This window comes from Macadamia integrifolia, chromosome 3 (assembly GCF_013358625.1).
Source record: "Macadamia integrifolia cultivar HAES 741 chromosome 3, SCU_Mint_v3, whole genome shotgun sequence".
Lineage (NCBI taxonomy): Eukaryota > Viridiplantae > Streptophyta > Magnoliopsida > Proteales > Proteaceae > Macadamia > Macadamia integrifolia.
The window spans coordinates 9900558-9924651 of NC_056559.1; the positions used below are offsets into that span (position 1 = coordinate 9900558).

The 24094-nt window shown below is 37.0% G+C and overlaps 3 protein-coding genes across 8 annotated transcripts in view; all 3 read left to right on the forward strand.

Moving 5' to 3' along the window:
• The window catches only part of LOC122073033 (splicing factor U2AF-associated protein 2), a gene marked incomplete at its 3' end in the record, with an annotated part of 91662 nt that overhangs the window by 23494 nt on the left and 44074 nt on the right, over positions 1-24094 (forward strand).
• Positions 7377-11038, forward strand: LOC122073034 (probable vacuolar amino acid transporter YPQ1). Its single transcript, XM_042637521.1, has 12 exons — positions 7377-7827; positions 7968-8010; positions 8254-8280; positions 8440-8541; positions 8801-8934; positions 9093-9273; positions 9600-9701; positions 9908-10003; positions 10167-10187; positions 10278-10336; positions 10425-10515; positions 10611-11038. Exons 1-12 carry the CDS (start codon positions 7589-7591, stop codon positions 10710-10712), a joined length of 1197 nt encoding a protein of 398 aa, XP_042493455.1. The 5' UTR covers positions 7377-7588; the 3' UTR covers positions 10713-11038.
• LOC122073031 (putative pentatricopeptide repeat-containing protein At1g19290) overlaps positions 15305-24094 on the forward strand; it is a 16600-nt gene continuing 7810 nt past the window's right edge. For 3 of the 4 annotated variants that reach the window (XM_042637513.1, XM_042637516.1, XM_042637515.1), the window contains exons 1-2: positions 15305-18650; positions 18800-18880. In XM_042637513.1, coding sequence (XP_042493447.1) covers positions 15553-18420 — 2868 coding nt within the window. In that variant the 5' untranslated portion in view covers positions 15305-15552 and the 3' untranslated portion in view covers positions 18421-18650; positions 18800-18880. Of the gene's footprint in view, positions 18651-18793; positions 18881-24094 lie in introns of all 4 variants that reach the window. The other variant, XM_042637514.1, reaches the window with a different exon arrangement.

Below are 24094 nucleotides of genomic sequence, written 5' to 3' on the forward strand. Positions count from 1 at the left end.
CCATTTCTTTGGTCATTAAGCAGTGTTGTTTACATCTAGATTTTGTTGTTGGCCTGTACTTAGAGATAAAACCGGTGGAAATTACACAAAATTGTTCCTTTTGGCTCCAGTGGCTCGCTATAGGGTTTTAAGCCCTGAGAAGAAATGGTTAGTTATCCTTTGAACCAAGAGAGAGGGTTTTCCCAAAACAGTTGCAGAGAGCGTTTTTGCCAAATCAGTTGCAGGGTTTTAAGTCCTGAGAAGAAATGGTAGAGAGAGGAGTCGAGAGAACAGGGACTGGGAGTTACCTGAGCGAGTTAGGGCAGAGAGGAGAGAGGAGAGAGGAGAGAGGAGTTTTTCATACCTTTTAATTTAAAATGGCTTTGAACCGGTTTGGTTTGCTTTGAATCGGTTCGATTTAAACTGGAGAACCATGGTTTTGTGTTGTTTCATTGGAGGGTTAATCTGAACCATTCAATCCGGAATGTCCACATGTCGACCTCTGTAGGGGGTATTGCATAGTATTGCACAAGATGAGAATTGCAGAGGATTTTTATCCCTTGGAAAGAAATCTCCAAGAAGATTCTATTTTTTTTACCACATGGTTAAGTGACATGACACTTTTGACCATTGGTTACCTAAAAAGTGGTATTAGTTGGTCACATATCAAATTCATGACGTAATTCAATCAAATACTCTTTTATGTATTAGAATTTATTTTAATATTTTTTCACACAATCCAGTTATTACTCTAACAATTTTGTGCACTCTTTTATAGTCATCTTGAATTTATTTGATCAGTTGAAACTTTCTGATTGAATTAAAACATTATGTGAGTGGGGGATATTAGAGTCTATTTGTCCATTTGAATCCCACTTGAACTACTACGTGATAGATATGCAAGTATTCGCTTGAAAATTCTTTTAAAGCTTGGTTGCAAGGGAAATAAAGAAAAGGAAATGCTACGTTTGGTTATAAGAGGAAGAGAAGTGAAACTTTTATACTTAAAAAAGAAATATATGTAATCATTACCCATGTGACTTTAATATTAACTTTAAATCATTCCATATTTGGTTATAAAATTTTATTTTACTTTACATACAAAGACATTTGCTATAATACGTAAATTACAAATTATATGTAAAATATAGCATTATTAAATATGATTAAAAAAATTAAGTAGTTTATACAATCATATGAGATAATGATTATAAATAATTTTTTTTAAAGTATAAAAATTTCACTTCCCTTCCCTTTAAATTCCAGTTACAACCAAACGGAGCCGAAGTGAATCAACATGAAAGTGGAATTTTTTTATCATCATTACCTCACATAATGGTGTAACTAATTCTAAAATATACCAATTTGATTATTAAGTTTCACTTTCCTTTGCAATAAATTCCTTTAGTTTAAAATATAAAATAAATTTTGCATTTAAAAGTATATTTATAAGATAAGGTAACAGTTTTAAGTAAGATTATGCAATCATAACAATGAAACTTTCACTCTAGTTCTTTGCAACCAAACAAACTGTAAATATTTTAGGTTAAATGCAAATGTGATGAACCTAGGCATAATGCTGGATTGATTCAAAACCTTGTGACGAACTAAGACTTCACGGTGGCTATATTCGAAAGAGAAGCAAACCAACTAATGAACCTAGGCATCATGTTGGTTTGATTCAAAACCATGTGATGAACCAAGACTTCATGGTGGCTATATTCAAAAGAGAAGAAAACCAACTGATGAACCTAGGCCTCATGGTGGCTTGATTCAAAACCATGTTGATGAATCTGACTTGATTGTTTCTACCCAAAAAAGGAATCTAGCTTGATTGATTCTACCCAAAAAAAAAGTGTCTGGCTTGATTCAAAACCATGTGATGAATCTAGAAACTATTACTTCTAGATTCAAAAGAGAAGCAAACCAGAATCGAATCATGTTTGCTCCTAATAATTTCTCAGACCAGAACTAGCCAATATTGTTGTAGCCAATCATCTATCTGAAATTTAACTTATTTATTTATCAGTATTTTCACCTGACAAGTGGTGGGCTCTTTAGCCATCATGGTTTTACAGTTGTGTCTTACTTGAATATAAAAAGAAAAAGGAACAATCTACAAGGTCCTATGAAGGTAAAATTATTAATGTGTTTTTCTACTAATATATAATTTTGATATATTTTCGATTTTGTAGGGTTCAGGAAAACCTACGTCAATCAATGTTAGCATACAACACTTTATCCCACCATTTTATATTTTTCGGTGGAAATTTTATCCCACCAATCAATACACTTGTTGGGTCACATTACCCTACATTGTGGGACCTATTACACAAATTTCAACAAAATGATCCTCTCTCTCTAATTGTTGGTATATTTAAAGTTATAGAGATATAGTCCTACATTGGATTGTTTTGCTACGATGTGTTTTTATATATTTGAAGAGTTCTCTGCACATAACATCGTAAGATTTTGAGTCAGACACTTAACACCCTTGAGATATAAATCATTGCTTAATGTTGTATTATATCAAATGAAGTTTAAAGGAAGTAAAAAAAATCTTCTTCTAGTCTAACTTATTCTTTGTTTACTCAAAAGCCAACTACCAGAAAGTGTTAAAACGATAGGTACCCTAATGTTATTTAATGCTTTTTTTTTGGGGGGGGATGGGGTCAAAATATTAAATTCATTAAGTAAACTCAGCTATCGAGACAAGTTTACAAGAAAAAAAAAAAATAAGGGGTAGACCACCATGTTCTAGAGAGGTAGAACTTGGAGGTCCCACGGGCAAAAAATGTGTTTCCTTATTAAAGGATCGAGGAATGAAATTTGAACACAACCGAAATAAAATCTAAAATTAAAACTAAAATATCATCCACAATGGAGCATGTCACCCAACCCAGATTCTAGTGATGAAGATATCTCATTCACGGCCCAAAAATATATATATTTATAATATTTTTTGAAAATTAGTTCGAAATTAATTTAAATTTATAATTTTTTATTTATTAGAAAAAAAAAAAGATATTGTAACTTTGACTAGTGCTGACAAGCTAAGATGGATTTATCCAATGGACAGAAACGTAGGACACCCAACACTCAAAACTTTCCACCTTTCAAGTTTATCTGTTCCCCATTAAAACAAGTGGAGCCTACAATTGGTATATACGAATCTTTTTTTGGTAGAAAATTGGTATGTACGAATCAGAGTTATAAATATAAAGGCGGATATCCACCGGATAAATATTTTTCATTATTACAGGGAGAGACCTAACTACGTGTGTGTTGACCAAAGAGCAAGTCTTTGAGGTTAAATTTAAGAAAACGACGCCGCTTTAGTCTACTTGGAACTTATTAAATGAATGAAGACGATAGATAGATCATCATAGTCTCATAGATCGGTAGACAGATTAAGATTAGATTCGATTAGATTAGTAAATGAAATAATGATCGATTCATCAATCCCTTCTACCATTTGCACCTTCCATAAACGTCAAAAAGGGTATTAAAGTATGATTCAACATCATCAATAAGAAAAAGTAAACAAATGGACCCTGGATGAGAATGAAATAGTAATGAAATATTAATGAAGGACAAGACAAGAGGACATAGGGTTCTTCTCCATAGAGTCTATGGACCATAGAGTGATCTCACAGTTGGGGTGACTTCAATACGTGTGTCCAAGTCCTTCTAGATTGGATTCTCGTTGCTTATTTGATCACTTAGATGAAAGAGTCAACATCTAACATATGTCTCTTTTGTTTCTAAATATATCTCTCTTTACCCAAGTAACGGTAAGAAATGGAACAAGTTTTGGCTGCACACTTGTACGATCATGCGATTGTTTGAGCAATTATCCATTCTCCTCAATTTCTATTTAGAGTCCAAAACACACAAACGGAGATGAGAATGAGGGGCATTTGATGTGACTTGTGACAACGTTTAAAACTCCCAAAATACATTATCGTTGGAGAAAGTTTTCCTTCATAAAATGGAAGGATCCACCAAACTATTATTTTTTATTTAATTTTTTTTTTAGGTGAGAGAACGCTATCCAATATTGTATGTACACATCAGCGTCTGTGGTCAGTTGGATATATAGGTGAGGGTCTTCATCGTGGGACAACATAGTCTTTTCGCACCTATTGTGTTTGGGCATAGGACACGTTACAGGTAGTATTCTTTCTTCTTATTTTTCCTCCTTTTTTGATTGATAACCCAAACCAAAATTAAGTATTGGGAACTCTATTAGTAAAATGGGCGGAATGGCAAATAAATGGTGTTCGATACAGGTATATTTTAAATGGAATAAAACTTGAATGGAACGGTTAAAAATACAGCCAAATATGAAAAATACAGTGAAAAAAAAAAAAAACGAAAACTATGTGCAAGTTTAAATGTTTAAATATGAACAATACAATACTAAAAAAAATGACAATATACATACATAAATTGAGAAATTATTAATTAACTATCTTTAATCAAAAGTTAAACTATCATCATTAAGTTATCATGCGATTTTTTTAATTTTAGGATATGCGTTGAGAACTTCTAATCTAGCCGTATCTATTATTTTTACCATTTTTGCGTCAAACATGTTTTAACTAACTAAGAATTCAAGATGTATGCCCACTATTGTTCATTGGTCCTGCGGTAGTGCTGCTTGCCATACGGGGGCTTGTCCTGGGGGCTATGACACTACCATGGAACACCTTTTTATTATTTAAAAAAAAAAAAAAAGAATTCGAGATGCATTGATCGAATTGTGTATTGATATGAACCGTTGCTGATACCAATATCTGTTGATACTGTATCAATGGCGCCAATAGAACAAGGGAGTGCAAAATGATCCAAATTAAAAACCCTCATATCGATATTTTGAAGGGCAAAACAGCCTGATCATACAGCCATTCAATATGAGACATTGACATAAGGACAGTGATTGATATTGGTGCTGATACTGTGTAATCCCTACCTAATGATGTCAGTGGCTAAGAATTCTTCCTTCGTCATCACGGCTCGAGGAAAAACCAATTGAGTTTGTGATGGACAACAATAAATAAAGACATAATATTCCATTTGAACTTGGGATCCGTCACATGACAACAAATTACCCTCATTATCAGATAATGTCCTTCAGTTTTCAGATGTGATTAAAAAAAAAAAAAGAAAAAAACCTTAAGTAGTAAAACTCAGTTGTTAAAATCAACTTATAAGTAATTGGGAGAGGGATAGGTATGCTAGTAATTGGGAGAGGGATAGGTATGCTCTGGGGTATGGTAAACTAGCGGATACTATCTATGAGGGCACATGATGGGGTATCATTTAGGAAGGATATGAAGGTCATTTCAAAAAGGGGAAGAGAGAAATTGACACAATGAATGCTAGCATACGGTTTGTCGGTAGTATACCCAACTTTTTCCCTATTAAAAACTCAAGAATTTAATTCTCTTTAGAACATATCTATCCGTATCAAGGATTTAGGGGATGGTATCGATATCAATCACTGTCGATACTGAGTGATTGATACCTATTCGAATCGGATCAGATCGGTGGGTATCAGTCTATTTTACCCCTGATTTTATAAAAAGTACTATTTTTTCTTATTTTACTCTTGAAACAATCTGGATAATCGATCTGAATCAATATCAGATTGCGGATCGATCTCAACCGATACTGATCCGATACGACCGAACCTAGACCGATACTTGAAACCATGATCCCTATTAGGAAAAAACACACACACACACTGAAATGCAGGTGTTGCACCCAACCATAGTGGTTGCTTTTTTGTTATAAGTGAATTAAATCGATTAAAATCTAAAAAAAACTGAATAAAAGGAAATTAAATATTTCTAATTTTTTAGAGATTTTTTAATTCAAAGGAATTGTAAATTTTGTTGCAACAGAGAAATTCCATTGAAGTCACTCACAATGATTTAAATCTTGGGAATTAGAGTGATATCGGATTCTAGTGATATTGATTTGAAATTAATATGGATTATTCTCTGTAGTGAGTGTAGTGATGCAGTGGTGCGATAAGCATCAAATGACTGAGAGTATCCGAACACATATTTCAAGCTCCTTTCAATCATTTGATATTCATCATACCATCGCACTCATTGTAGAGGATATTTTTCCATTGATACATGATTCAGAACCAATCACGTATGAGTGTCAATTCAACGGATCTGATATCAATACTTATAACCTAGTCAATGATTCGAAATAATGTGCCCACTCTCTCTCTCTCTCTCCCTCTTTCCACTACAAAGAGGAGATAAGTTATGCAGAAAACAGGCAGTGTAAGGCAGATACATTATTGGGTGCAGAAAGCGTATGGAAAAGTGACAACACTGCACTTCTTGTCTCGTTTCGTTTCTATGCCAACACATGGGAATCATAAACATCTACAATCGTCATCGGTCATCCCATCCATCCATCTTTGATTGATGAAGTATATAGAAATTTTCTATATATTCTAACCGTCTGATCATATATATGTCCTAGGTTGCCAGCCGTCTACGAAAACAAATTTTACTTTCTTTATTAATTAATCTGTTTCAATTTGTCTATGCTCTGCTCTGCTCTGCTCTGCTCTGTATTCCTTTCAAATTTTCTATACAAGAGAGAGTATCTCTTTCTCTCTCTCCAACCTTTCTTCTCTTTGTTTAGTCCTAAAATTCACATCTGTTACAAGCACGTTGATTTAAGTATTGAAGAATCCTCAACTGAAACAAATATCCACTCTCTCTTTTGTTTACTTTTGCCTTTCTTCTTTCAGATCTCTATCGAAGAGGTGGACGGAAACCAACCCACTTTCTTACAGGAATTGCAACTCGCTCATGGCCACTCCTCACACTAATAATACTTAATAATTTATGAGAACAACTGTTAGTGATAACCCTTCTTTAATCTAATACAGTACTACCACCATCCATCTCAGTACTACCTACCCTAGGGTTTTCTTTATGTGCTCATCCCCTGTTAACTATGTCATAACAATGTAACATCTCTCTCTCTTTCAAAATTCAATCATATCTTTGGATGGGGCCTTGTGTCTTGCTCTCTAGATGGCTAGTCAAAACTAATCTATAAATACATATTATAGAATACAAGACATTGTACCTTAACTATGACATTGGATAATAATCCTTAATTATTTTCCATTAAAATGTGGAAGTAAATAATTAATGTCAATTTTTTTTTAATTAATATCAAGTTGTTGCACTTAAAAAGGGAATCGATAAGAAGAATTCCACCGCATATTCTGTTATTCTTCTTCACTTTTACTTCCCAAATAAATGGTGGCTTTGCTCCCCACAGTGAATCCACAACTCTCTTATCTAAGTTTACCTTCTTTTTGGCCTCCCTTGTCTTTAAAAACCCCCACAAACCAAACCCTTAACACAAAAAGCATCAACAAGAATACCACCGCATATTCTATTGTACTTCATTATTCCTCACCATATTACAGGTTAATTACTCCCTCCACACAGAGTTCACTACCCTACAGTTTCAGCTTTTTTGATCGTCTTTAAAACCCCCACCCCCAACCAAGACCAAAACACACACATACCCATAAAGGGAGATAAGAAGAGATCTAGAGATGAAACCCAGACCCATCTCCCATCTTTATTGTTCCAAAGAGAGAAAGCCCTGCGTTGGTTGGATTGAGAAATATTTCAATGATTGTCTCTGCAATCTTAAAGATGATATCTCCTTTGGTTGCGGACTAGTTAGTCTTATCGCTTGGGGTGTTGCAGAAATCCCTCAGATCATAACCAACTTCCAAACAAAATCCGGCCATGGTGTGTCTCTCACTTTTCTCCTCACTTGGATTGTTGGGTGGGTTTCCTCTCCTCCTCCTCTAACAAACTGAAACTGCGAGAATTTCTCCTTCTTCTCCTCAATTATCGTTTTATCATTAACTGTCCTTAACAAACCTTAATTATATATATATATATATATATATATTTGTTTTGCAGAGACATCTTCAACCTCTTGGGTTGCATCCTCGAACCAGCTACAGTAAGTGTTCTTTATTCTCTCAAAATAATTCTAAGCAACAGTTGAAAACTACCCAAGTCTCCAAACCCACAAAAAATGACTGCGGGAACTGAGCTTAAAGTATCTTAAATTGGTGAATAAGCTGTGATGGCCTGATGGAGAAAGCTTCAGATGCGGCGACTGGGGTGTACCTACCTTTTTTCTCTTCTAAATAAATGGCCTTAAACGTTTCGTTTCTCTCACTTACTTTTCTGTCTGATGCAGTTGCCAACCCAGTTCTACACGGCACTGGTAAGATCTCTCCCATTTCCCTATTTTCCTGATTTGTGTGCTAATGGACTTATGGGTTATATATGGGCTTCGGGCCTGGCAGATCATAGCAAAAGCTCTGGCCCATGAACCAGCCCATTTTACAAATCTGATGTTCTCTTTCTTTTGTATGTGTGGCAGCTCTACACAATCAGTACAGTAGTGTTGGTGTGGCAGTGTGTGTATTATGATCACATCTGTAGATGGTGCAAATCCAGATCAAAGAAGGAAGCCAAGGCAACGGTATATACCCAGAGACACCTTAATCTTGTTCTTTAAACTTTACAATCATCAGCCACCACCCTCCTCTTAAAGGGGGAAGATAGAGCAATTGTTACTATCCCATATCAGTCATATGGGGGCCTAATCTCACATCGATTTGGAAAAAGATTTGATGTGAGTTGATATGGTCTTTGGTTCCTATGGAGTTGAGTTTTCCTAAGGCCTAGTCCTAATGGGTTCTGTTCAATATATTTTATTTTTGAACCTGTTCTGTACTCAGGTGGGAGAAGATGCAAAGTCACAAGCAGCAGCAGCAGCAGCAAGGCCCAAGTCCCATGAGTCCACCATTTCAATACCAGGAGGACCCCACAGGGCATCTCCTACCCCTTCCCCTCAAAGGGAATCTTATTACATGTATGTATTTTCTGTACAAGTGTAATTCATTCCCTTTGGTTTGAGAAGTATTGTAGCTTCTGGGTTTGGCAGTAACTGAGGGATCTGTGGATGGGAAGAAAATTTCAGTTGTTCTCTTAACTTTTATGTGAGCTAAAGAGTCATTAATGGATTTGCAGTTCTGCAAGGTCTCTGGCCAGAAGTGGAACACCACCATTGTATGGATCTTATCTTAGAGTTGCCAGAAGTGGTCCTTCAGCAATGCAACTAAACGAGTCATCGTCCTCATCCGATGACGAAGCATTTCCAGTTTCGGCCAATAAAACTGTGAAGACCAAGCCCATCAGGATTCCACGTTCTGTAAGTACTCTCCATTTGTTTCTTTTCACTCTCTTCCCTTCCCTCCTAGAATTCTAACCTGCTTGACTGCTTCTGCTTTCCGGTCCTAATCAATTAATGCCTTTCCACCCTGTCATGCTGGGCTGGGCTGGGCTGGGTCAATAGAATACATACATGTGAGCTCATTATCTGAAACTTTCTAAAAGCCCATAACTGCAAATGGGCTCTATACTTGGGTCTGTACAGAAAAAAAAAACCCACCAGAGTCAGCCCATTATGATGCTTTTTTATTTGCTTGCATTTTCAAGTTCAACCTATTCAATTGCTTAATATCAATGTGCCTACAGGTGGGCTATGGAACATTTGCTGCAGCATCGGTCAACTTACCCTATCAAACCATAGCAGTGATGGAAAGATACATGGGGTTATCAGAGAACACACAATTACAAGTATGACAAGTATTATTTCATATTCTCATTAAAAGTAATAATCAAGTTTTCTTTCGCATGTGGTGAAGAGAGAATTTCTTCATCATTGGTGATTAGTAATGTGACGATATGATTAGATTTTGGATTTGTCATTAACTCTTACCCTCTATTGAATGAGATCGAAAAAACTTCGTTTATATTGTTGTAGTGGTTTGGGTTAAATGTAGGATGGTAAGGTTGAAAACAATGTCTACGGAATGGCTTTAGGATGGCTGATGGCTGCTATATATATGGGAGGCCGAATCCCTCAAATATGGTTGAATGTGAGTATCTTTAATCTCTATTAAATGAATTTAGCAGTGAAACCTTTTAATTAGTCATTTTTTTAATGGTTAAATCATGCTCAAGTATCCTTATATCTTTTGTTTCCATTCCTTAATTTTTATGTAATTTCTAATGAAATTTTACATGGACTTTGCGTATCAGATTAAAAGAGGGAGTGTAGAGGTAAATTGTCTTGTAAAACTTCTCTTTGCCAATGTATACATAACTTGAAGAGCACTTACCTGATCAACATTAACTTCTAAAATCTTACAGGGCTTGAACCCCCTCATGTTCATTTTTGCTCTCATTGCCAATGTTGCCTATGTGGGAAGGTATCTCTCTCTCTCTCTCTCTCTCTCTCTCTCTCTCTCTCTCTCTCTCTCTTTATTTGCCCATATCTAACATTTAGTGTCGATGCAGTATTGTTGTAAGAAGCATTGAGTGGGAGAAAATAAAAGCAAACATGCCTTGGTTGTTAGATGCTGTAGTTTGTGTGGCACTTGACCTATTTGTATCCTTTGAAAACCTATGGATGTCAATCCTATATACTTTGAAAATAGTTGAAGCTTTTTTTCTTTTTGTTACCTTGACAAGTTATCTACTCAGATCATTCTCCAATACATCTACTACAAATATATACAGAAAAGTAAAACAAGTAATGAAGAAGATGGAGACTACATGGAAGCAGTGAAGCCATTACTATCTTGATTTAGAGTTTTATTTTGAAAATTTGTTTTGGTCAATCCTATATTCATGTATTTTTGAGCTTGTTTAACCTTCCTTCTTAAAGGGTTGCATCAACCTGTAAGACAACTGTGTTATTTTTATTATTTCCAGGCTAGCTGGTTCTTATTTTTTTGTTTTTTGGTGAAATAGCTGGTTCTGATTATATGTAAGTTTTCTTGAGGACAAAGTATATATGTCCCTTGTATTGGTAATCTTTCTGGACTCAAAAGTATTGAAGTGGAAGGAGACTCTTTTATGTAGTAATTTGGATTGCTTTTGTAAATATAGAAATTTCATTTTTGAATTAATTACAATGTCTTTGTAAAGCTTGGAGGGTTAATTTGTCTTTAGAACTTGACTGTATTTCAGAACCCTAGAAATCCAGTATGAATCCTCCAATTCAAATTGGCTGGAATCTGGAAATGGCCAATTCTATCCAGTTACTCAAACCATGTTGCATAGACACCTTAGATCATTAAGATCTGATGGCAAATTTTGATTGTGATCATCCTTCTTCCTTATCAAACACTAATATTGAAGCATCATGATGCAACTACACCTTTACTGTTTTTCAGAACTTGTAATCAACAAAGTTTAGGCAACAATAGGTGCAAAAGAGAAATGACAAAGTGGGTAAGTTTTGCAATGGGGTAAAACATTTTAGTAGGACTGGCTCAATTATCTACCATGTTCCAGATTGGATGAAGCCTGAATTTTGTGGGTGTTCCCTGCTTATATTTTAAATTTGAGTCCCAACGAAATTTACCAAGTGGTAAAATGAAGCTTTAAAAGTTCAAGACCACAGGAGATTGCATAATTGGAGTATGAGAAGCAAGCATGAGCATACATGGAGAAGTATACCAAAACAGAGAAAGATGATAGATTGAATTAGACTCTAAAATTTGACACATGACAAATTTAAATCAATTATTCTCCATCCAATAGCCAGGATTGTCAAATCTTCAATTGATGTAGCACAATTAAGATAGACTTTTATAATCTTATAAAAACGGAAGTTGGGGATGACTTTTGTCTTTTGTGGTGATTTAACCTGTTTTTGGGTAAAATCCACAAATAGGAAAAAAGAACATGTTCATTTTTTTTTACTCACTTTTTAGAAGAAAAGTGGAGATATAAATGAAAGTACAACGTAGCTCGAATTAGTAAAATGCATTGAAACCGATCAAAAAAATTAGATCGAACCAAATCGATCCTTATTGAATTGGTTTTGGACTGAGGTATGTTGGGAACGGTTGAAAATTGGTCCAAATTGGACTGACCAATAACCAAATAGAATAAAACCGAAAAAAAGATAAATGATTATGCAATTATAAATTGGTGAATTGATTATCCATTTTCTACAATATTAGTGAGAATATTTTTTAGGGTAAGGGGAATTGTTGCAAATCAATGAATATGAGGTTATGAATAGAGATATTCATGTGTAGATCGTAACAATGCTTCCATTGATTTCCTTGTTCACTATACAAAATTAGTTGTATAGTTAAATGAATGATTGAATAATAGGGCTCATTTTCTGATTTCAATATTAGTTATCTTCTTAGTAAATAGTTATCCATCGGTTTCAATATTAATTATCTTCCATTTACAATGATAAACCATGATTTAATCATAAATTTAGAGTGTTTTCATCAAATCTTTTGTCACTATTGGTTATGAATGTGCGATTTCTTAATGATTCAAACCCGATAATAAATCGATCTAAACCGGTATTAACCCGATATTAAAAAATCAAAATAAATTGAAGCCAAATCAGACCGAAACCTACCAAAAAATGAAGTTCCTTAATGGTGATTTTGGTCACCCTCATTCCTAGACTGAAACTAATTCAGCCCGACTGAAATCGAACCGAACCAACCAATTGACACCCCTACCTTCATCTATAGTGAAGAGAGAGAACATCTTAAGTCATGATATTTGACCTTTTTCTACCCAAAATAAAAATATATATATTTGAACTTTAGATTAGACTATGGGAAGGGTTTTTTGACTTCGTACACCCAAGAATCCAATCACAAAGTCGATTCATTGAGATTTTTAAAACCCTAGACCAACTCTAGGTCCCTTAACTCAGCTTAGGCCCAGCTAGCCTGAGGTTGGGCTTTGATATCTCATCCCAATCGTGGCCCAACCCAACCCTAATTGACTTGGTTGGAACAGGTTGCCCTTAATTGATCATGGTAGCCCCTATGCTACCTATGTATGAGGTAATTATTTATAATTATTTAATAATAGGTGGATCCCAATACATTTCTAAATCGACTAATGATTGCCTCTAGTTGTTTTAGTTTTTTCACGGAATAAAGTCACTCCTTTGTACTAGAGCATCCTAAGGCCTTCGTTAAACCTGGGAATGCCACCTCAAACAACTTTCTCGGAATTTATAATGAACCGGGGCTACTCCTAAATCAGCTACAATAAGGTCATTCCTTATTTTATTCTTCATAGTTTTGCCAAACATCCATCTCAACGTCCTCATATCATATGTACTAAGTTTATCTATATGACATTGCTTAACTGCACAACACTTCGCACTATACATAATAGGCTTCATAGCTGATCATATGATCTTCCTGTAGAATTTTCCTTTAAGCTTTATATGTATACGTCAGTCACACAACAATCCGGATACACCTCTTCATTTCATATATCCTATTTTAATTCTCTGTGAACCACTATCTTCTTTATTTATGATGGAGTCTAGATACCTAAAGTAATCACTATGTGGAATCTCTCTCTCATCTATTTTCACCATCTCATTTCCATCCTAGTGTCACTAAGGCTATGTTTGGTAACCAAGAAAAGAAAAGAAAGAAAAGAAAATAGTACAAAAGACAAAATGAGACAAAAAAGAATAATTACACAATTATTTTCATGTGTCTATCTCTCTCCTCAAATTCAGCTGACAATCTTTCTATATAAGTAGAACTATTAGAAGCAAATGAAAAAGGAACACCAAGTGGGATCAAAGAAACTAGCGGACTGATCGCTAAATAGATACAAATAGGTTCAAATTCTGAAATTACCATAGCCCACTTCGTTCTCTCGCTTTGCTCACAGTTCTCCTTGCTTGCGGAGAGGCATATTGAAAAAAAAAAAAAAAAAAAGCTGATCTCAGAAAAAACCCAAGGATCTGGAAGACCTGTATCCCCCATCCCTTTTCTTTCCCTCTAGCCGTGTGTGGGCCACACTTCAGAAAAGGCCCTACAGGGGTCCTTCACTTACGTGTGTGAGCCCCTTGCCCACTCATGCTCCTTACCAACAATCCGGCGCTTCGTCGAAACACACCATAGGTTGGTCCAACAACCATTTGAATTTTTTCTTTTCTTTTCTTGATTACCAAACATAGCCTAAAGTCACACATTATATACTTCATCTCGCTCTACTTATTTTAAAACATTTTGATTCCAAAGTTGATTTGCTTCTCCAGCTTACCGTTGGAGCCATTGATCCCTGCTTTTCACTCATCTATCAAAACAATGTCATTTGTAAAAAACATATACCGAGGAAACTCATCTCAAATGTCGTTGTTAAATCATCCATGATAAAAGCAAACAAATTAAGACTTAAAAGTGATGTTTAATATAAACTCATTACCTTGACCCTCTCTTGTCCTCACACTAGTCGTGTAATCAAAGAAATAGTTATTCTCCAATCTGAATGCTTTTCTAATTGCTCTCCCATGGCAGAGGTTTCAAACATTCACTTTCCTGAGGAAAACGACGATGGGGAAGAAGTAGTAGAGGAAGTAGAGATCCCAGAATCATCTTCGGTCCATTACTGTTTCAACAGAAGCTTCAATCTATATCTATGCCTCTGTTCCATTCTCTCCACAGTTCCCCGATTTCATACCCTCAGATCACTCGTTCCATTCTCACATTCTTTCCGACGATCGAGACGTCGAAGAGATTCGTGACCACGAACCATGCCTTTATGTTGTAGATGGTGATGATTCCTACTCTGATTCCATCACTGATGTCAATTACTTCAACAACGAAGATCAGGTAAACTTCGTCATAGATTTGGTTCAACGACACGTAGAGCAAGCAGAGGACACAAAGTAGAAGAGGAGGAACAAGAGTTGAGAGAGGGTGAGAGTGTTCAGAGATTCACCTTCGAGGAGGAAGAAGTGCCTTCCTTCGTTCGGAGAGAAGCAGGGAGGAGAAGCGCCTCCCTTCCAAGTTGGTTTCAGGAGATTCCCGGCTTTGGTCGTAACTCAGAAAATTAGGGCGTGATTTAGGATGTGATCTCACCAAAGAATCACATCGATGTGTAAAAACAGCTTGTCAAAATAATCACTTGGCTCTTTTAAAAATTACATTCTTTAACCATCAAACAACCGTGAAAGCCAAGAATCATGATTCTTTGAAAAGAATTACTTTCCAAAGAATTATGCAATCAAACGCGTCCTAACTGATTTCGGATACCAGTGCCGGTTGGATCGGACCGATTCGAATCGGAATCGGCTCTGACCCATTCCCGCATCGATTACGGGTTTTAAAACCTTTTCCCAACGGTGAACAATTGCTACCGCGTTCTAGCCTTGCGACGAAGGCAGCGAATGGCAACTATCCACAAACCACACAAACCACTGCGTTCCACTTCGGCCGCGCGACTCACTCGTGCCTGTATCAGTCTGAGAGACTGTCTCGCACCGTTGCACGCCAATCTCAAAACATCTTCCGATACTTTATCCAGAGAGTAGATCCAGTTGAACGTCGACTCGAACTTTATGGCCGTCAATAATGTTGGATTCATCGTTCGTCGTCCCTCCAGTTCCACCTAAAACAGTTTCCCTGCGATGCTCAGGTACTCCTCGATTTCTCGTCATCTTCCTCTTTTCTGCCGCATCATCATCCGTAAAGAATCCATTCATGGTAGCCGAATTCTTCGGTGGAAGCTCAGGGACGAATCTAAACTTGGTAAACCTGAACTTCTCGATAGAATCTGTCGTATATTGATCCTCGAGCGATATTCTGCCTTAGATCGACTATCCTTCGATTATTCCGATGAAATCCTCAACGGCGTTCTCCGCAGGCTGAAGTTCAATACTTCCGCCTGTTTAGGGTTTTTCAGATTAGCGTCGAAGCAACAACATTTTAGACCTGATATTAAGTCCTACTGTAAGATTGTCCACATTTTGTCCAGAGCTCGGATGTTCGACGAGGCCAAAGCCTATTTGAAGGAATTGGTCGAAACTTCGAGGACTTGCCCTTCTGTTTCTCTAGTTTTCGATGAACTTATTCGGGTTTATAGAGAATTTACGTTCTCACCAATTGTTTTTGATATGATTCTGAAAATATATGCGGAGAAAGGTTTGATGAAGAAGGCACTTTTTGTGTTCGACAATATGGGGAAGTTCGGCTGCAGTCCTAGCTTGATATCTTGCAACAGTCTTTTGAATAATTTGGTCAGGGCTGGTGAAAATCACACAGCTTTTCATGTTTACGAGCAGATTACTAGTGCTGGTATCGTCCCTGACGTTTTCACATTCACTATAATGGTGAATGCTTGCTGCAAGGACGGTCAAGTGGATAAAGCTGTGGGTTTTATTAAGGAAATGGAGAACATGGGTTTTGAGCCAAATGGCGTGACATACCATTCTCTGATCAATGGTTATGCCAATTTAGGTGACATGGAAGCAGCACTTGGAGTGTTGAAGATGATGTCTGAAAAGGGAATTCCTTGTAATCTAGTTACTTACACGTTGTTGATCAAAGGTTATTGCAAACAAGGTAAGATGCAAAAAGCAGAGGAGGTGCTCCAGGGCATGGATGAGTTATCATTGGTTGCTGATGAAGTTACTTATGGTATCTTAATAAATGCATATTGTCAAACTGCTAAAATGGAGGATGCTCTCAGGATTTGTTCTGTGATGTTGAATGTTGGATTAAGGATGAATGTGTTTATTTGCAACTCCCTAATTAATGGGTATTGCAAACTCGGACAAATCCAAGAAGCGGAGCAAGTGCTAAAGGATATGGAAGCTTGGAACCTGAAGCCAGATTCCTATAGCTATAATACTCTTGTTGATGGATATTGCAGAGAAGGGTGTATTAGTCGGGCATTTGAACTTTCACAAGAGATGGTTCAGAAAGGGGTTGAGCCAACTGTTTTAACATACAATACACTCCTCAAAGGTTTATGTCGTGTGGGTGAATTTGATGATGCCGTGCACCTTTGGCGTTTGATTCTTAAAAGAGGTTTGGCTCCTGATGAAATCAGCTGTTGTACTCTGCTTGATGCATTTTTCAAGATGGGGAATCTGGAAGGGGCTTTAAAGTTATGGAAAGATGTGTTAGCTAGGGGCTTTGCTAAGAATGTAATTACTTTCAATACAATTATAAATGGGCTATGTAAGATGGGGAAAATGATTGACGCAGAAGGGATTTTTGTTGACATGAAAAAAATGTGTGTTTCCCCTGATGCTATTACATATAGAGTTCTGAGTGATGGGTACTGTAAAGTTGGAGACATTGGGCAAGCATTTAAAGTCAAGGATGAGATGGAAAGGGAAGGAATCCCTCTTTCTGTTGAATCGTACAATTCTCTTATTAGTGGTTTTTTTAAATCTAGGAAATTTAGTGGAGTCAAGGATCTTCTGGCTGAAATGCACATGAAAGGATTAACTCCTAACATTGTGACTTATGGGGCTCTTATTTCTGGTTGGTGCAAAGAAGGGATGCTGGATAAAGCTTTTAGTACATATTTTGAAATGACTGGGAAGGGTTTAGCTCCAAATGTAATTATATGCAGCACACTAGTCAGTAGCCTATATAGGCTTGATAGGATTGATGAAGCAAATTTTCTGTTGCAGAAGATGGTAGATTTTGATCTCATTCTTGGTCATGGATGCCCTGACAAGGACTCCAAGCCTGATAGGAGACTTCTCAATGTTCAGAAAATTGCATTTTCCCTTGATGAAACTGCAAAAAGATATCTTCTGCCCAACAACATCATATACAACATAGCTATTGCTGGGCTTTGCAAGTCTGGGAGGATAAATGATGCTAGAAGATTTCTCTCAACATTGTCCCTAAGAGGCTTCATTCCAGATAACTTTACATACTGTACCCTCATCAGTGGTTGTTCAGCAGCTGGCAATATCAAAGAAGCTTTTGGTATACGGGATGAGATGCTGAAAAGGGGCCTTGTTCCAAACATTGCAACATATAATGCTCTTATAAATGGGTTGTGTAAGTCAGGGAACCTAGATAGGGCAGTTAGACTTTTCCATAAACTGCCCTTGAAAGGTGTAGCTCCCAATGTTGTAACATTCAATACTTTGATTGATGGATACTGCAAGGCTGGTAATATTTCTGAAGCTTTTAAGTTGAAAGACAAGATGGTAGAAGGAGGAATTGCTCCTTCTATTGTTACCTATTCTACTCTGATCAATGGCCTTTACAAACAAGGAGATATAGAAGCATCCATAAAGCTTTTGGATCAAATGACTACAGGAGCTGTGGACCCTGACGTTGTGAAATATTGTGCATTAGTCAGGGTTTATCTCAAATGCAGGGACAGGCAGCAGATCTCCAAGCTTTATGATGAGATGCAGGTTATGGGTCTTTCTTCAGGTGTTGTCCCAGAGAAACAGATGGGTGTAAAAGAATTGTTTAGTGACAAGATACCCGGCATTTATAATGCAACTGAAGCTGTGTGCTGATGCATACTGAATGAAACGCCTGTGCAAAGAAGGTTATTGTGCATGGTTACTGTCATGTTGATGGAGTGGTTTGGAGGGTCATTCAAGCCATGTGGTGGTCATACATGCAGCCTTGCATACTAAAATATGGAAACAACTTAAAAAGAATTTTTGATGTCCATAGAAGGGATTTGAACACTTAGGCTTCATCAACTAAATTGAACACTTAGGCTTCATCAACTAAGGCCCAGGTGCGTTTCACTGCAGAAACTTGTGATGAAGTCTAGTTAGCTTTTCTGGTGCATAACATGTCAAGGGAATTTTTGTTATTATTAAAGCTATTATATTTGGACTTCTAATTACTAATATTTGCCTCTCCCCTACCTTTTCTGAGTTGCAGGATATATCAAACTCAATTTGCTTTAGGGCATGATGAAGTGAAGATGCTTGTTTATTTTCCTGGCTACTGTCAAATTGGAAGGTACCTCTTCATAATACGAAGTGTTCTTTTTACCCCCTTTTTCTTTCCCAGGAAAGGAAGCTATATAAACTAAGGCGAATCCTAAGTCAGCGATAACTTACAACCTCATATAAACTGGGAAGAGCCTTTACAGATTATTTAAAGATAACTAAAATCCTGATGCATAATCTGTGAAGGAGTTTCCTGAACTTGCTAGGACTTTAAAAAAACAGACAAAACGTGGTTGGAGACTTATAAGAGGTGTCCCAACCTGACCGAACTACAGAATAATAGATAAAAATGGAACTAAAACTCCTCAATTACAACCCAAGATTCTGGTTTTTAGAAAATCAGGATAACTCCAAACCGTTTGATTCGGTCTGGACCAGAGTTGGTTCAATGTTGGACCACAGGTCAGTTTTTGGACCAGGACTGGTTTCTATGGCTGTACTTCAGCCCATATCTTCTTTGATCTACATCAACTCTTTCTGGCTTGAAATCATTCGTCCCCGGCCAATGCATAAAGGACGTGTAGTGGTCATACAAATCTGGGTTGAGCATCTTGAAGTCATCTGCATGAATCTATGTGCAGTCAATTCTCTGATGACCCTTCCACTTGACAGGAAAGGAATGGAACCACCTCGCTTGCGAGTGGTAGTGTACTTGTCATCCAAGTGATGCGGTTAGGCATGGGAAGATTTGGGATTAACTTGGTACTTTGATTTGTTTCCTTTATTGTTAGTGTAGGGTGTGGTCAAGTTGGTAGGGAGATTCAATTTTAGATTTCAGTTGTTAATTTAGGTAGTTTCCATTAATTGATGTTATTTTCCTTTAAGTATTCTTGTAAGACAATGGAGATTTCAGTTTTGAGTTTTGAAATTGAATGTTTGTTTGGCTGAACCTTGGCTGCCGTGACCACACACCTCTCTCTTTGTCTGATTTTCTCTTCTCTTCTTCCTCCTTCCTTCAACTGCTTTATTTATATTCTTTCTTCTCCTATTATCCTTTTCTTTTCTATTTGCTGTCGATACTCTGTTCTGGGCTATAGTCACAGGTTCAAAGAAAGCTTGCTGTCTATACTCTGTTCTGGCAATGATATCACGGTTTTGAGAAGTGTTGCAGAACCATTAAAACCCATCGATTAGATCTGTGATTTGAGTTGAAGGCAGCATGTACCTAGGCGACTTACCCCTTTGAGCTTCTGGTCTTCACGTCTCTTCTGTGGTGAGAAACTAGTCAACACACTGAACTGAACCCTAACTTCCGCCAGATCCAGCTTTAGAGATTTTTCTCAGGCCTAATATTTCATAATCTGGATGGGTATTGGTTGGTGTTCAGAGTCCATGGGTTAGGTGAGTTTCCATCTTGGCTGGGGTTCTTATGAGAACGGCATCCCAACTGAAATCGTACCAGTTTGCCTTATGGTTTTGTGGTATCGTGAGGTTGAGGGTGACCAAGTTTGGGAAACTTCACATGAGGTCAGATCTTCTGTGTATTTTTCACAAAGCCACCTTCTTTCTGAAGTTTTGTTTCTAAGTTACCTTTTGTCTGAATTTAGTTTCCAGAACCACCCTTTCTCTTAATTTTAATTCCTGTTTCATCCCTAGTCACTTATTTCACTCTCAAGAGGTTCTAAATTTTCCATAGAAATTACCAGATTGCCACTGCTTTGTTTAAGATTGATTTAATTGCTCTTTTGTGGGCCCATAAGCGATCCGATTCCCCCGGTTCCGCGTCACCAAGACTTCCTCAATCGCATCACAACTGAGGTAATCTCAAAGTGTGCTCTGTATCTCTCTCATCAGAGTGATGACTCAAATAAAATCTAAGATCACCTATGTTGAATAGTTCTCTTATGGCCATCTCAGCAGACAATTCTAACACATAAGAATTATGCCCAATTTTCTTAAGGACCTTGTAGGGACCCATCTTGCATGGTAGGAGCTTTAAATTTGCACCAGGAAGACTGGATCAATGCGAATCATAATCATACGATCTGGTTGAAACTCCACGTAGCGACAATGACGATTAGTCGAAGCTTTGTAGTCATCATTGCGAAAGGCAATCCGTCATTGAACATTGGCATGCACTTTTGTAGTGTAGTGTATATTCTTGTCCACTTCAACACAGACATGTGCGTGAGGTGGAAGGGGAACAATATGAACTGGTCACTTAAGTTGAACTTTAAGAACAATCTTAATAGGAGTTTGTCCCGTAATTCTATTCACCAAACTGCTATATGTAAACTTGACAAAGTCAAGTGTGGATGGCCAGGTCTTCTCAAATCTCGAACAAGGCAACATAGCATTGCCCAAATTGCAGTTGTCAACTTCTGTCAGGCCATCTTTTAGTGGATGAAAAGCTAGAGAGAATTAAAGTTTAGTATTGGTCTTTATCCATAGTGTCTTTTAGAAGTAGCGGAACTTGGCATTCCTATCTTATACAATCGAATCTGGCAGACCATGTAGTGGCCAACCTCTTTGAAGGAAATAAAGGCTATATGGCTGGCATTGAATGTCTAGTGACATAGTATGAAGTATGCCATCTTCAAAAATCTATCAACTACAATAAGTCTATAGTTGTGCATTTTCTATTAGTTGTGCATTTTCTATTAGTTGGTATTCCAAGCACAAAGTCTATATGATGTGCACCCACGCTGCACGTGGGATAAGTAGTGGGGTATACAAACCCATGTTCTGCTTGGTCCTTTTGCAACCTAACAAATACGTCTTCTCTTGATCACATGATGATGCAGATAAGTCACTTAAAGAGTTTATATTATTGGAAATAAGCTTTGGGTTGGGTTATGTAGGTGTTGGGCCTTTTTTATCCCATGAGTCTTCTTTGTAATAGGTCACTTTAATGGGCCTAAAAATATAGGTAGAAAGTAGAAAAACGAGATTTAATTCATTTGTTTAGTTAGAATACTGTTTTGAGCCTATTTTCTTTGTTATTTCAGTTTCCTAGTCAGTTTACGTTTCCCAATTAGTTAAGTCCACATCATGTGGTGTGAGAACCCTCCGTGGACCTCTTCCAAAACTCTTGTGGTATGATTTGCAGTTAATTATCAGGCAACCCCTCACCAGTTCTGTGATAATCAGAATTTTCAGGCATGGTGATGTGGGAAGATTCACTACGTTGCTGTTTTAGGATAAGAGCATCGTCTGGCAATTGTCTAAAATTATCAGACATTTGTATGAGACTTTTGGACAACTGATTAATGGAGTTCTGAATGCTGGCCATGTTAGGATTCCCTGAATCACTGCATGCCAACCTGTCTTTGGTACCAAATATTGTGGTTCTAAGGGATAGATTTCAGAAACCAACAAAAACCAGAATCACAGAATGGAAAATTTCTAGAATCCAGGAGAAAACTGATATCAACCAATCAATGAATCAGATGTATGTAATATTCAGCTCGACAGCTTAAATGAGACAAATAATCAGATCTGAAAAGTTTGAATGAAATCAGATGGGTGGATTTAAAGACATGAAATGATTCTACTTGACTAAGACAACTAAGAACTCAACAGAATCTGAGATTTCAAATAATAGCTGATCAGAGAATCAGATCTGATCCAAAGTCTGGTTGAATGCTTTGATCATGCTGGAGAACAGAATATCAACGTATCAAATTAACCCAATGGTCAGATTTTCAGTTATTTTAAGAATCCTACTGGAGATAGAATAGTTCAAGAAAAAACATTTAAATAAGATTAATGAAATTAGATTTTGAAAACAGGAACCAGAACTAGAGGATTAGAAGAAGCATACCTGGAATAGGACTGTAGAAATCTGAGCTTGAACCAGAAAACTCAACTAGTACTTAAAAACAGAATGAACACTGAACTATGAAGGTGGATTGACGTGAGAATAACTAATAATAGAACGAAACTGACTTAGAAGAATAGAACTATAATACACAAGAAAGACTGAAAGAAACCAGAAAATGGAATCACCACCAATCAGCGTACTGAATCACCACAGTAGGGCTGGAACTGAATCACCACAGAACTTGAAGGCAAACAAGCCAACTCTTATTCAACATAATTCATGGGCTTGTGGATAATCTTTACAGCTTATTTAAACAAAACTGAAAGCGTTATCATAATTACTAGAGCAACCAGTGCACAAGGCTCCCGCTACTACAGTGTCTGGAACGGGCAAATGTACGCAGCCTTACACCCTGCTTTGCAGGAGAGGCTGTTTCCAAAAAAGCGTTATCATAATCAGTTTAGGAAATTTAATCCCGAGTCATGATCAGAATAGGCAAACTGAAACAAGACAGAAGCATAAAAGGATTCTCCCATGTGCAAGCTGTGCGGGTTTCCCTTAACTTGCTAAGACACTAATAAAATAAGACAAAACATGGTTGAAGACTTATAAGAGGTGTCCCAACCTGATTGAACTACCGAATAATAGATAAAAAGGGAACTAGAACTCCTGAATTTAACACATGATTCTGGAATTGAGAAAACCAGGAAAACCCAAACTTGACGGTTTGTTCTGAACCAGAATTGGTTCAATGTTGAACCGCAGGCCAGTTTTGGACCTGGCCTGGTTCCTGCACGTATACTTCAACCCATATGTTCTTCAATGTATGTCCCCTTGTCCTTTAATGTCCCTAACTAGAAAATGGCCTGTTTTAAACCGTCTTTTTTGGGGTTTTTTTTTTTTTTTTTTTTTTGCTGTGAATTACAACCATGGTTGCTTGCTTTTACTAGATCTAGCAAATATAAAAGAAAAGTGGAAATTGACAGAACCAAATATTTATAAGTATCAATGGAGTTGTGTAGAAGGTTGCCAAAGTGATGTTGCCATGTATGTCATCTTATTCCAGTCTGGTTGAATTGTTAAAATTGTGCCATTATTTTGGTATCCTTTTTTACTTGAGTCTTTTTCAAAAAGATTTTTGGATAAGCCATTTTGATATATCCTTTTTACTTCCAAATCTCACTCTTTTGATATGATTTGGGATGCCATCTACTTTGATGTCAGCTCCAAACTTGCCATGCTCCCTCATTCATCTGTAAGGGATTCCCCAAGGAATAGGTTCATTGTTATGTCTTAGGGTCTTCTCCATCTTGTAGCTCCCCCCCCCCCTGTGAGTAGTTGCTGCTTGCTTTTCTGTTTGATTTGGTTTTCTCTCTTTGGCCCTAGGGCTTGTGTATTCTTCTCCTTTTTTTTGTAATTTAATTTTTATTCACCCAAAAAAAAAAAGCTTCTTTATTATTT